General features: G+C 41.9%; 1 protein-coding gene across 2 annotated transcripts in view; it reads left to right on the top strand.

Moving 5' to 3' along the window:
* ACTN2 (actinin alpha 2) overlaps positions 1-12,094 on the top strand; it is a 79,586-nt gene extending 67,492 nt beyond the window's left edge. The window contains exons 16-21 of one of the 2 annotated variants that reach the window (XM_030839476.2): positions 2,489-2,623; positions 3,541-3,720; positions 4,503-4,649; positions 6,606-6,671; positions 7,580-7,738; positions 9,925-12,094. In XM_030839476.2, the coding sequence (XP_030695336.1) occupies positions 2,489-2,623; positions 3,541-3,720; positions 4,503-4,649; positions 6,606-6,671; positions 7,580-7,738; positions 9,925-10,083 (846 nt within the window). In that variant the 3' untranslated portion in view covers positions 10,084-12,094. The remainder of the gene's footprint in view (positions 1-2,488; positions 2,624-3,540; positions 3,721-4,502; positions 4,650-6,605; positions 6,672-7,579; positions 7,739-9,924) is intronic. The other variant, XM_060286254.2, reaches the window with a different exon arrangement.
* The last annotated feature ends 2,795 nt before the right edge of the window (positions 12,095-14,889 follow it).

Raw genomic sequence — 14,889 nt, 5'->3', positions numbered from 1 at the left:
GACTGCGTGACATTGCCTCACAATCAGGGTTGTCTTCATAGACATGTTAAAAGGGAAACTGAGGCATAGTAACAATTTTAAGTGTTTGAGCAAAAATCGATTCGAATTGGGCAGCATCCAATCTAGCTGGCAGAAAGGGACTCCAAGGAGCTGAACAAAATGAAAGGCTTTTATAGGCAGAAGGGAGTAGGAACAGGGAAGTTATCTGGCCAAAAAAAGGCAGATTGGTTATTTCAGAGTTACTTTCCTTTAGGGGAGGGAAGGGGTCTACCCAGATGACTGATTGACTAAGATTCCGTTTCTGGGAGAGTGGAAACTGTAATTAAGTTAAATCTTGGTCTGGTGGAGTGGGATTTAGCACTCGACTCTATTTTGGGCTTGTTTTTAACAGATGAAATATGTTATACTCTTAAATCCATTCAGCAGCTTCTGTGATTTGTAAGGAAAGAAAGTAGAAATGATTGTCCTTAAGGAAAACCTTATCAATGTTGGCAAACTCAGTACAGGTTATGATGCTAATACCATAAAGGAAACTATTTTTAAAACCCCAACTGAAAATTTGATGGTATCAGCTTGCCGCTAGTACTTCGTTAAAGAATTTTTAGAATATGGGATAGACATGTCCCAAGTGTGTGTGAATTTTAAATGCAGGAAAATTACTTAGAAAACTGTATCTGGGGAACCAAAGGACTTCCTGCTAATTTGCTGCCTCTTATATTTGGGGAAACCGTACAGGCTTAATTATAGTCCAATGGGATCATTTGAGCCTTTTTGTCTCATTCTTAAGAAAGATTTATTTTCTTGTTTAAATTGAGGCACGATCATCTTAGTATGCTACTACATAGTCTTTAAGAAATCCACCACGTGCATTTGAGGTGGCTTGCTATAAAAACACACATTCAGCAGTCGTTTAGTTATAAACGATGCAAAGAGAAAAAAAAAAACAGGTATGGGAAAGAGAGTGTTCATCTGAGAGACCATAATTAGTTATTGTGTTTGACCTTAAAATTAGCTCTGTTCTTCTGACAGCCGGAGTGAAGAGGGAAACGTGTTGAGCTAAGTAGTTTCCTTGAAAAAAAACAGGGAAATGTGTCATTTCTTAAAGTGAGACAAACTTTTCTCTTGTCACTAAGTTATAAAGCAAAATTTGCCAGAGGGAGTTTTGTAAAAGGTACATTGAATAATAATGTCTTTAGCAGCAGTTTTGCCAACACACAGAAAAGCCTTCTTGAAGTAGCTCTTTTGTCTGCAGATTCAAAAAGAACTGAGACATAGCATTAAAGTGTAAATCACAGGGTACAAATGGAATGGAAAAGATGTAGGCAGGGTAGGATACTTTCCTGTGGTCCAACATCATATAGGACTGAACTCCTGAAACTGGCAGGGGTTCTCAACTTTTTTTGTGTCTTGGATCACTTGGTAGTCAGGGAAGCCCATGGATCCCTTCTGATAATAATATGTGTAAATTCATAAAAAATACTTAAGGTTACAAAGAAAATAAATTACATTAAAAATAGTTATTAAAGGGCTTCCCTGGTGGCGCAGTGGTTGAGAGTCTGCCTGCCGATGCAGGGGACACGGGTTTGCGCCCCGGTCCGGGAAGATCCCACATGCCGTCCGTGGAACGGCTGGGCCCGTGAGCCATGGCCACTGAGCCTGTGCGTCTGGAGCCTGTGCTCCGCAACGGGAGAGGCCACAACAGTGAGAGGCCCGTGTACTGCAAAAGAAAAAAAAAAAAAAAAGTTAGTAAAATATATTTTATATATATTTGTGTAACTGAATCACTTTGCTGTACACCTGAAATTAACACAACACTGTAAATCAATGGTACTTGGATAAAAAATAAATTTTAATGAAAGGATATATATATATATATATATATATTTAAAGTTGGGATATAGTAATGTATGTACTTCTTTACTACCACATTTTAAACCGTGATCTAATAGCAGGTCTAATAATTGTGAGTAGTGATGAGTGTATATGATATTTTGAGAGGCAGGCAGTAACTGATATATATGAGAATGTCTGTGATTTCTATTGTGGTAAAGTCACAGTGGATTTGGTGCCCGCATTCATAATCAAAGGAAATGCTCATTTTCCATTAGGGGTGGTGAAAATAAGGATGCCACTTTTCCTTCATTCAAGTTCACAAATTCTCTGCACCCTGGACCCAGCTCCCCGTAGGGTTAGTACTGCAGGCCAAGAGCCCCTGGCTAGAGGAACAGTCAGTGTCCCTCTTGCAGACTTAGCCAGTCTTTCAGCAGGCAGTGGAGGCACTGGGTGGCAGTCGAGGCTAGACTGAGCTCTTCCTTTAGTCCCTAAAGTAGGGACCCCACTCCCCTTCCCCTCCCTACCTCTCCTCCCCTCCCCACTACTCTCCCTCCCTCTCTCTCTGCTCCCACCCCTGCCCTTCAGCCACCACCACCGATCTTGGTCCCTCCTCCACAGCTGGCCTCTAACCCCTGTTGCCCTTGAACCCTGGCAGGTGAAGCAGCTCGTGCCCATCCGGGACCAGTCGCTGCAGGAGGAGCTGGCCCGCCAGCATGCCAACGAGCGTCTGCGGCGCCAGTTCGCTGCACAGGCCAATGCCATTGGGCCCTGGATCCAGAACAAGATGGAGGTGGGTTAGTGACCTTCAGAGGGAGCCTGTCACAGCCTCCAAATCGGTCCCTGAGCTGACACGACGACCTGTCTCCACTCAGTGCCGTGAGAGCACCATCCAGGTCTCCGTGGGCCTTACTCTTGATGGCCCCTGAGCTCTTGCAGCCTGGGTGCCCATGAGCGTCAGTGCAGGGCGGGGGGCAGGGAGGGCACCTGTGCACCAAAGTTGAGGCTGTTCTTGCTGCCATCCATTCATCCTGTCCTTAAGAATGGTGACGGGGCTCTTCCTCAGTTTTCAGCCTCTGCAGGACCTAGAGTTTTAAACCGTGCGTCCCTAATGAGTCACAAATACTTGGCATTTTCAGAACATTCAGGGAAAAGTAATCTTTGAATGACACTGATTGCTGGGTTCATTTTATCACCAAGAACAGCCAAGAGACATTTATTGGCCTATTTATTCTTCTCCCAGCCTCCCTTTTGGTGATAAAATGTTAACTTTTTTCTTAAGAGGAGGACATCTAAAAATCTAGGAAATTCTTTTGACCGGTGATGAAGCATCCAGTGGTCTGAAATCTCCCTGGCAGCTGCATTCGTGCAGACCATCCCCTGGCCTCCTGCAGAAGAGGCAGCTCCAGCCTGGGGAGGCTTCTGTGTTCACTGGAAGAGGCCTAAATGGCTCCTTTCTTACCCGTCTTGCTTTGCTTTTATGGATCTTGGTGGGTTTGTTTTGTTTTTTCCCCATTCTCTAGACAGACTAGAAATAGAGCTTGCTTCATGCTGCAGTACTATCCTGTTTCCCACTTTATCTGAAAAAGCAAGTGTCTCTAGCTGCCGCCTGATGCCGGCGTGGCATTGGAAGCAGAAGCAGGAAGGCCCCCGTAGTAACCTGAAAGGCCGGCTCACCTTGTTTTCTTCTCCTGTTCATGCCTCCACCAGGAGATTGCCCGGAGCTCCATCCAGATCACGGGAGCCCTGGAGGACCAGATGAATCAGCTGAAGCAGTACGAGCACAACATCATCAACTACAAGAACAACATCGACAAGCTGGAAGGTGACCATCAGCTCATCCAGGAGGCCCTGGTCTTCGACAACAAGCACACGAATTACACCATGGAGGTACAGCCACTGCACAGGCCTGCGGTGCTCTGGTTTCTGGTTGTGACCACTTCACCTTCTCAGGGTGTTTTCCTCCCACATTGGTCTCCATCTGTTCCTGTTTTGTTCTATAAGTATGAAAGGGATCATTAAACCTTTCCTATTACTGTACGTGAAAAAGCTTTGTGAACTAGATCAAGCGCTACCTAGTTGTTAATTATCATCACCGTCCTCAACAACTTTATCATCATCATTATCACAACAATGAACCGAAATTGGACTATTACGTTTTGGCCAGTTTGACCCAATTTGATCTTGCAAATTGGCCAGTGGGTATAATCCAGGGCCCATCCTGCTATTTGGTAAACGCTAACGACAGATAATACACTGTACATTGTATATTTTATCTTCACAGTGCCAGTTGTCACTGCTAGAACCCTGGTCTCACTTCTGAGTATTTCCCACTATAGAATCTCGAAAAAAGTGGAAAAGTAGAATTTAAAAAAAAAAAAGCATAGGGAAGCCCTACTTATCTCCCTTTGGGTTGACTCAGCTCGGTGCTTTGTGACCGCCTGGAGGGGTGGGATAGGGAGGGTGGGAGGGAGGGAGACGCAAGAGGGAAGAGATATGGGAACATATGTATATGTATAACTGATTCACTTTGTTATAAAGCAGAAACTAACACACCATTGTAAAGCAATTATACTCTAATAAAGGTGTAAAAAAAAAAAAATGAAAATGAGGAGGCAAGATTGACCTGCTGGGAGGACCTGGAGCTGATCGTTTGATGTTTCCCTCGGTAGCACATTCGTGTGGGCTGGGAGCTGCTGCTGACGACCATTGCCAGGACCATCAACGAAGTGGAGACCCAGATCCTGATGAGAGATGCGAAGGGCATCACCCAGGAGCAGATGAATGAGTTCAGAGCCTCCTTCAACCACTTCGACAGGGTACCTCACTCCCTCTAGTTATTTGAAAGGCACCACTGGGGACATCAAAAGATGTATTTGAAATAATATTCATGCTATCATTTTAAGTTTTAATGTCCTTAAAGGTTATGGGGAAACAGGACGATTAAGGCCAAAGGAAAAGAGGCTCCGAAATGAAGTGTGCTAAGCTCTGATGTCGCTGAAGGTGACACAAAGTCTGGCTTTGTGGGCTGTTTTATACAGAGCACTTAACGAATGCCTTTGTAGTTGGGATCAACACTAGATTTGTTCTAAGTGAAAGTGTACCCTTACCAAAACGTGGTTTTGGGATTTAGGACATTTTCTAAATACTTAAATACAAAGCTGTAGTGAACTTTTCCTAATTAACTATTTAGGTGAAGCACCTGGTGAAAATTAGCCTACTCTTTTGCCATAAAATTTAAGTTTCTTTTTTAATTAACAAAATTGATTCATGGAATGTTGAAGGAAAGTGCACCAACAAAATGGTGATCATATAAAAAGTTAAGTGCAGCTCTTAAAATATTATCTAGTGTTTTGATTTGAATACAATTGAGTAAAACCAGTTCTTCACAAGAAAATGCCCAGTTTGCTTATCATCTAGTTAAAAGTGACTCCTAAGGCCACATTCCATTCCTTAAAAGATCCGTAACAAAGTAAGTATATTTCATTACTTTGCTTGGGACCCTGTTTATGGTTTACAGATATCAGTGAAATGGTTCTTAAAATGCCTCTGCTCTAGACCAGCCATATTCAGGCCTATCAAAGAGTTCAGAAAGTAGACTTCTGATCAGGGAGCTGAGGCATAAATAAAGAATTATACACAGAGTTGGGCATTAAAGTTAGCTTGGCTTCAGCACAACTGTACTGTACAAAACATGCTGTAACACTGACCTGACTTCCTTCAGGTTGAGTCATTTTCCTCCTGTGGAGGGAAATAATTGATCATCGTCCCTACACACATCCACCCGGGCTTATGCGAAGACAGCCCTCAATCGTTTGGGCCACCTCATAGGAAAAAAAACTCAAATTTATTTGAATCTAGGATAACGAGACTGTCTTTTGCAACAAAAGTTCAAAGGCAGACAATGCAGAACCTGCCAAGTTTAATAGTTTAAATTAAGGATTTTTGTGTCTTGGAGGGACATGGGCCTGAGAGTAGCTGCGGGGTAACTTTCCAGTGTGAGTCCTAGCCATGTTTTAATCTTTGGGGGAATTTTACAAGTGAGGACTGCCTGGGGCCACGAGAGCGTGAGGATTTCTCAGAACACTTAAGAGTGTGTTCAGCCATCGGTGGGTGGCAGTGGGCAGCTCCTGACGAGGTCATTTTCACTGGCACTGGGTAGTCCCTCCTGCTTTCTTGAATGTGTGGTCTCCTTTCATTCTTGACTGCTGTTTACCCTCCTTTCCTCCTTTTTCCTTTTTAAGAAATTATTTTCTAACATCCCTGTGTCGGGTCTGTCCTTCCTCTAAGTCAGTGATGACATTTACAAATTATTTGGCAAATCTCAGAGTGTCCCTTCTTGTGTTGGATTTTGTTCCCTGGTCAAGTAGAGTTTTTTATTTTGCCTCTAACTCTCAACTTCTTTTTATTTATTTATTTATTTATTTATATAATTTATTTATTTGGCTGCTTTGGGTCTTTGTTGCTGCGTGCGGGCTTTCTGTAGTTCTGGAGAGCGGGGTCTACTCTTCATTGCAGTGCGCAAGCTTCTCACTGCGGTGGCTTCTCTTGTTGCGGAGCACAGGCTCTGGGCATGTGGGCTTCAGTAGTTGTGGCTCGTGGGCTCTGGAGCGCAGGGTCAGTAGTTGTGGCGCACGGGCTTAGTTGCTCCGCGGCATGTGGGATCTTCCCTGCCCAGGGCTCGAACCTGTGTCCCCTGCATTGGCAGGCGGATTCTTAACCACTGCTCCACCAGGGAAGCCCTCAGCTTCTTTGTTCTTTGTATTTGTCGGCAGAGGAAGAATGGCCTGATGGATCATGAGGATTTCAGAGCCTGCCTGATCTCCATGGGTTATGACTTGGTAAGACAGAAGTTGAAAATTTTACTACCGTGTGATATTCTATTGAGCTTAGATTTGTATTATAGGAGACAACTGCCTTAAACTATGGCAGCTCATTTGGGGTTCGTTGACTTACATTGTCTAGGGTAACATTTTTGAAGGTTTGCCTGGTACCATATAAAAATAACTTCACAGAGCCAGAACATATATTTTCATTCAGTCATCGGTCAGCTGGTTTTTTCCTAGTGAAGGAAGAGAACATAAACTTTCCTGATGATTTTTAAACAGCTTTAAGTGAGAGATAATTCACATACCATACAATTCACCCATTGAGAGTATACACTTCAGTGTCTTTCCTTGCTGATTTTAAAGTATTTTTCCTCTAGTATTTTAGAAGATAAAAAGTTTTTAGTAAAAATCAGCTAAGAAATCTTACATTTCCCTGTGGGCTGTGAGTGTGCCCTTATACCCTCACTTCTCTATTACCTGCTGATGTGTAATGTTGAACATGAGCTGCTTTGATTCCTCTCAGAACTGTCAAATAAGCATCATGAGAACCCTTTTCTGACCTGCCTTGTCTTTTGCAGTATTATTCTTCTCAACTGTAGTCTGAGAAAAGGCCTAACCCTCTTTGAATTCCTCTTCCATAACTATATTAAGTCCCAACGGCAACATGGGTTAGAGAGAGGAAGGAATTCTGACATTCAGGAGCTTCTGGGTTGATGCTACAGCAACGTTTAAAAATCATTTGACGGCAGTAAACTTAAGTCACCCATAAGGGGAATCTGTTCCAAAAGTGGAAGGGAAGTGCAGGGACTATGTAAGTTTTCAAGCAGAAAGGAACTTGCATGCCAACAGGTAAAAGCAGGAGAACGGCACTGCTGAGAGTTGTCGGTTGAAGTAAATGTTTCTTTGCAACCTTGCCTCAGGGTGAAGCTGAGTTTGCCCGCATCATGACCCTGGTGGATCCCAACGGGCAGGGCACCGTCACCTTCCAATCCTTCATTGACTTCATGACCAGAGAGACGGCCGACACCGACACTGCCGAGCAGGTCATCGCCTCCTTCCGAATCCTGGCTTCCGACAAGGTCTGCATGGACATGTTTTCTTCTGCTTTTGTGACAGCCCACTGCTTCATTCTAATCAAAAAGGAAACAGCATTGCAAATAATAACCATTTTGATGTATTGCATTTTGTATCACGACAGCACTGAATTCAGAAATCACGTAAATATAACAGTGATGCCCCCAGAACAGGTTAAACACAGACATTCTGTCCTGGCATTTGTGCTTGTCCTTATGGGGAGTTTTATAGAAGGAACCGAGAGTATGTATTTTGCAGTTTTTTTTTGTGTTTTTCTGGTTCGACCCTACTTCACATTCTGGGTTGGTAGATATGACTCTGAAAGAAGGAACAATGCAATTCAGATGTTATAAAACTGAGAACCTTCTCTCAAGGATCAATGACCCTGACACTGTGCCCCGCCCCTGGAGCAAAGTTAAATAGAAGAGCCATTCATTCATTTAAAAAATTGGCTACTTTTTCATTATCTGAAGCCTAGAAATTAAGTAGGAGTTTAATTGCAAATACAGAATTTTCAAATCTCTTTCCCAAAACAATATAAAAACATCTCAGTATGTATAAACTCAATTTGAGCTATGATTCCTTTACCCTGTGTTCTAGCTGAGAGGGAAAGGAAGTTAGGATTCTAAAACACATCAGCATGGGACTTGCCCTGCAGTCTACTGGTTAAGACTCCACCTTCCAATGCATGGGGCGTGGGTTTGATCCCTGGTTAGGGAACTAAGATCCTACATGCTGTGCAGCACAGCCAAAAAAAAAAAGAAACACATCAACATGGCCATGTTTATTACCTTAAAAAACCCTTATCAGACAAGATAAACTATGTTTAAAATAATTACGTTTTAAAATGAATCCTTTATCATGGGGATAGGGGTGGAGGGGAGGAAGTCCAACTGATGTAGGAGATAATAAACCAAGGCTTATTTAACCCCCCAAAAAACCCTACTATAAATTACACTATGATATTTGCTATTTATCTTGACCAGCCAATCTTTTTTTTTTAAAATAAATTTACTTATTTATTTACTTTTGGCTGTGTTGGGTCTTCGTTGCTGTGTGTGGGCTTTCTCTAGCTGCAGTGAGTGGGGGCTACTCTTGTTTTCTCTTGTTGTGGACCACGGGCTCTAGGCGGGCAGGCTTCAGTATTTGTCATACGCGAGCTCAGTAGTTGTGACTCGTGGGCTCTAGAGCGCAGGCTCAGTAGTTGTGGTGCACGGCTTAGTTGCTCCACAGCATGCGGGATCTTCCCAGACCAGGGCTAGAACCTGTGTTCCCTTCGTTGGCAGGCGGATTCTTTTTTTTTTTTTGCGGTATGCGGGCCTCTCACTGTTGTGGCCTCTCCCGTTGCGGAGCACAGGCTCCGGACGCGCAGGCAAAGCGGCCATGGCTCACGGGACCAGCCGCTCCGCGGCATGTGGGATCCTCCCGGACCGGGGCACGAACCCGTGTCCCCTGTATTGGCAGGCGGACTCTCAACCACTGCACCACCAGGGAAGCCCAGCCGATCTGTTTTATCAGAATTACCCTATTTCCTCTTGGACATTTGACATGAAAAAGAAAAACAAAAAAAAGACTCCATTGTTCAATGTCAGTTTTGTTTTGTTTTAGAAAGAGCTTTTCTCCAGTGGTAACATGCTGCTAGCTTTTAATAAACTGTGTAGGAAAGTGACTCCATTTTCTAAAAGCACACATCACATTATTTAAAAAAAAAAAACCACATTGATAATTTCAAATTAAATAATCCTGCGTTTTCATCAGCATATGATGTAAACCAGCCTACCCTTAATCTTTCTGGTATGAAATTTACCTCATAGTATTTTTCACTTGCATTATGGCTCAGTTCAAGGAGTACTGATGGTACTGCTCCCTTTGCCTTCATGGAGTATATTAAATTTCCTGCTGGCTAGATGATGAATTACAAGTAAAACTCAGCCTTTTGTTGGTTGTCCAGTACTGTGCACATTAGACACCCTGCCTTTAGTCCTTTTTATTTTTAATTTATTTCCTTTAATTTTTATTTCATATTGGAGTATAGTTGATTAACAATGTTGTATTAATTTCAGGTGTACAGCAAAGTGATTCAGTTAGTCCTTTTTTAAAATTACACAAATGCAAGCAGTGTATTTAAACCATTTATGTTCCTGTGTTTTCTGCAGTTGATTTTGCAAACACACGTGTATTTTTTTTCCAGCCGTACATCCTGGCGGAGGAGCTGCGCCGAGAACTGCCTCCTGACCAGGCCCAGTACTGCATCAAGAGGATGCCCGCCTACTCGGGCCCAGGAAGCGTGCCTGGCGCCCTGGATTACGCCGCCTTCTCCTCCGCGCTGTACGGGGAGAGCGATCTGTGAGGCCGGGGTTCTGTAATCGCTGGTCCCAGCAGGACGCAATAAAAGCTCGTTATAGTTTGTTCCTTGGAAACTTTGACAAGCTTTATTCAGTTAAGAGAGAGAAAACTTTTTTTGCAGCTCAGTTATTGCCAGCAATGTAATATGGCTGAGGTTTTTCCAGTAGATGACATAGCGTACTTAACAAATAAGTTTATTTCTGAGATTCTAGCCAAATGCAATGAAATATCAGGGGTTTTGTTGGTTTCTTTGATAAAGCAAAGCAAATTACTTGAGTAGTGTGAAATTAGGAAGACCCAGGGACAGAAGAAATGTACAAAATGGGAAAATTCCAAAATACCCAAGATTCAAGAGCAGAAAAATAATAGTAAATGTTTGATACTTTAAAAAATATTCTTCATATATATAATATGCTTATATGGTTATCCCTAGGGGAAAATATTTGGGATACCGGTGTTTTACTTTCTTGCTTATCCAAAGATTAGCTATGTTTAAGATAAATGGTACTGTCACCTCTTTAGCTGAATTTAATATTGTGAGATGGAACTTCCAGGGAATAGAAACAGACTACCCAAAAGATCTTTAGTACTTAAAACATTTTAGATAGAAATTATAGTCAGCTCTTCATTATTTAGGACTGTGTAGTCTAATTAGTGGGTTTCAATGCCTTACTCATCCTCCAAAGTAGGGACCTCAGGAAACATGGAAGTCAGTTTAATTGCTGGGGAAGAAGATGGAATCACTAGGTAAAATGAGTTTTTTAGGATTATTTATTGATTCCGGGTTTCTGTACTTTGTCTAGAGCTTGTTAGTATGTTAGGTTCTCAAGAGATGACCGTACATAAGTGCTCTGTTTTTAAACAAACAGGTGTTGATAGTAGTTCATAATGGGGACAAGTCAAAAACTGGTACCTTTATAAGCTCTCCAGGCAGAACTTCTCCTTTATACCTTGAGTTTTATGATATGGTGAAGAGAAGGCATTGGAAGGGAAGAGTTAGTACGAAAGGACTAGTTCTCAACAACAGTAGAGGTAAGTTCTTTCACTGTAGAACCTTTACATACTTCAGGTGAATTCATTTCGTGTAGTAGGAGTTCCTAGATGTTTCTGCCAGCACTCAGAGCATGTTCCCGCTGTGATTGGATGATGCATCCTAACACATCCTGAGTCTGGCTCTGTCCGCGTGGAAGCCCCATGCAGAAGATGCCAGTGGCTCCCACCATCAGCTAGATCTGTCAGTGTTCGTTCATTTTCCTGCTTGTGCTACCGTATGCTGTACCTCCCCTGTTTTTCCATCTTGTTGACAGCTTGTAGAGAATAAAGCAGGCATTCTTTTTATATCTGAGTCCTTAATGATCAGGACATGAATTATAAACAAAAACAGTTGTAAACAGCAATTAAAGTGTCACTAGAAAAGCAGTAATGTGTTACCTACAGTTTGTTTCCTCAGATTTTTGTAGATTTCCACCAGTAGTTGGAAATGTGATATTTTCCATTCATGACTGTCTGGTAACTTAATACCTTTACACAGTTGGCCCTCTTAGAACCTTCAACCTTTATAAATTTCATTTAATTTGCTTCATTTTATTAAGTAGTTGATAGTTTACAAATTCCTGAAATATCTAAGTCCTTGAGTTCAGTGCCAAACACTTTTGGGGTGTCATTTAGATGAACTGTGACTCCTTATTTTACTTCAAGCAGGTGCTATATTCCAGCCATAAACATTAAGGAAAAAATGGGAAGTTGTTCTGCCTTTGAGGCTACTAGGGGGATTTGTGGTGTTTTAGAATGGGTATAGGTAGTTCATCTACCTAAAACTTTAATTTCTTTACAACATTCAGGCAAGAGAATGGATCAATACTGTCTGCTAATAAATGAAAAAAGGAAATAAACTCTGAAAACACTTAACATGTTTATACTCTCATTTTAGAAGTTATTTTTATTTCTGAAGCTGAATTATTAAACTTAATTTGTAAAAGAAAAGGAATCCCTGTTTTTTATTATTTCAAAGAATAACCAGCTTCTTTGGTTAACCACAGACTTTTCTCATGTAAAATTTCCATCATCATTAAAAACTCTCATTTGGTTTAGTATTTGCCTTCCTTAAATTATTAGAGACTGGCTTGTTGGGTAAAGGGTAAATTTGAGATGAGGAATTAAGGTTTGACTCAGAGGTGAGTGATAAATGGATTAGGAAACTAAATGGATTAGGAAGACATTTTTACCCAGGAGATCACTTCAGAGTCCCCAGTAGGTATTTTGATTAGGATCAGAAAACCCATCTGAGGTGTCTCTGTTCTTCTGCCTCTGCCTTAGGCCACACCCTTATCTCCTATTTGGACTATTGCAACATCCTCCTTAAAATCATATCTTCGTTTTCTTCCGTGGATCTTGGAATGCTTGTTATTACCATGCATGAAAGAATATTCTGTCGTAAAACCACCTCAGCTCTCTATGGGGGTGGAAGGTGGGTGTTGGTCTTTGCCTCTCTCCTGGGCACTCCACCTGCACACCGCTCACTGTCAAACATTTTCATCAAGCACCTCCTTCATGTACCAACCAGCCCTCCTCTTATCTGGCCGAGATCAACCTTGAGAAAGCTGACAGCAAGCTCAGGAGTATCCATCATGTCTATTTTGCCAGTGAGCTGCGCTGCAGACAGCCCTCACCCAGGGGCCATGGTCCCTGGGAAATTTCTGGGGACCTAAGCCCTGGGGCAGAAAAAGACAGACAAGCTTTGGCCAGTGGTGGGCACTGGCATAAAGCAGGTGCAAGCACTGACTGAGGCCATATGTCCCTTGCTTAAAAAAAAGAAAGAAGCTTAAGAGTTGAGACATTATCATTTATTCAACAAAGATTTATTGAGCTCCTGCTGTATGCAGGCACTGTGATAAAGAGTGGGGATCCAAAGATAAATAAGGCATGGTCCCTGTCTTTAAAGAACTTGCAGTCTGGGCTTCCCTGGTGGCACAGTGGTTAAGAATCTGCCTGCCAATGCAGGGGACACGGGTTAGATCCCTGGGCCAGGAAGATCCCACATGCCGTGGAGCAACTAAGCCCGTGCACCACAACTACTGAGCCTGTGCTCTAGAGCCCATGAGCCACAACTACTTGGCCCACGTGCCACAACTACTGAAGCCCGCGCGCCTAGAGCCTGTGCTCCGCAACAAAAGAAGCCACCGCAAGGAAAAGCCTGTGAATCACAATGAAGAGTAGCCCCCGCTTGCTGCAACTAGAGAAAGCCGGCACACAGCAACGAAGACCCAACGCAGCCAAAGATAAATAAAATAAATTAAAAAAAAAAAGAACTTGCAGTCTACTGGGGATAAAGAACTTCAATTCTATAATCTCATTGGACACTGGACTTTTAAGGAAAGACTTACCAGCAAGGAGGGGATTTAAAGAAACAGGATCTATTTTTCCCCTTGTGGGAGCCAGACATTTAAGGAAATCTTTGTAAGGTCAAAGACTGACTGCAGAAACAATGGAAGAGAAACTTCAGTGATTGTATCTAATAAGGAATACAAACTTTGCAAAATTAGTTTGGAAAATTCACATGGCTCTAGACCTCAACAAGCAAAAACTAGCAATCCCTGTGGAGTTGGAGAATTAGATTACCAGAATTACCAAAACATTATACTCAGAATGTTCAGTTCTCAACAAAAAAATTACAAAACATACTAAGAAACAGGAAAGTATGATCCATTCATTGGAAGTAAAGAATTGGACAGCAATCATCCCTGAGTAATTCAGATATTAGAATTATTAATCAAAGACATTTAATCAACTATCTTAAATATGTTCAAAGAGATAAAGGAAACCATGGACAGATGAACTAAAGGAAATCAGGAAAATGGTGTATGAATAAAAGGAGGGTATCAGTAAAGATATAGAAATGATCAAAAAGAACCACACTGAAATTCTAGTGTTGAAAAGCACAATAACTGAATTGAAAAACTCACTAGAGGGATTTAATAGAAGATTTGAGCCGACAGAGGAAAGGATCAGCAAACTTGAAGATAAGACATTTGAAATTACCCAGAAAAAGAATATGATAATATGCAACACCTCTGCATGATAAAAACATTCAATAAACTAGGAATAGAAGGAAACTTCCTTAATGTGATAAAGGCCGTATGAAATGAAAAACACATAGCTAATATTATACTCAACATTGAAAGACTGAGGGCTTCCCTGGTGGCGCAGTGGTTGAGAGTCCACCTGCCGATGCAGGGGACATGGGTTCATGCTCCGGTCCGGGAAGATCCCACATGCTGCGGAGCGGCTGGGCCCATGAGCCATGGCCGCTGAGCCTGCACGTCTGGAGCCTGTGCTCCACAATGGGAGAGGCCACAACAGTGAGGGGCCCACACACCGCAAAAAAAAAAAAAAAAAAAAAAAGACTGAAAGCTTTTCCTTTAAGATCAAGAACAAGACAAGGGTTCCTTCTTTCACCACTTCTATTAAACAAAGAATTGGAAGTTGTAGCCAGAACAATTAGGCAAGAAAAAGAAATAAAAGACATTCAAATTGGAAAGAAAGTGAAATTATCTCTGTGCTACAGATGATATGATTTTGGATGTAGAAAATCCTAATGAATCCACAAAAACATTGTTAGAGCAAATAAATGAATTCAGCAAGGTTGCAGATACAACTGATTTTGAGGTGTTGATGTTGTATTTCTACACACTTGCAATTAACAATCTGAAATGGAATTTATGAAGTAATTCCATTTACAACTTCATTAAAAAGAATAAAATACTTAGGAATAGATTTAACCAAGGAGGTGAAAGACCTGCACACTGAAAAC

This window comes from Globicephala melas, chromosome 16 (assembly GCF_963455315.2).
Source record: "Globicephala melas chromosome 16, mGloMel1.2, whole genome shotgun sequence".
NCBI lineage: Eukaryota > Metazoa > Chordata > Mammalia > Artiodactyla > Delphinidae > Globicephala > Globicephala melas.
The sequence above is the reverse complement of the archived record's forward strand: the minus strand, read 5'-3'. Positions and strand labels throughout refer to the sequence as shown.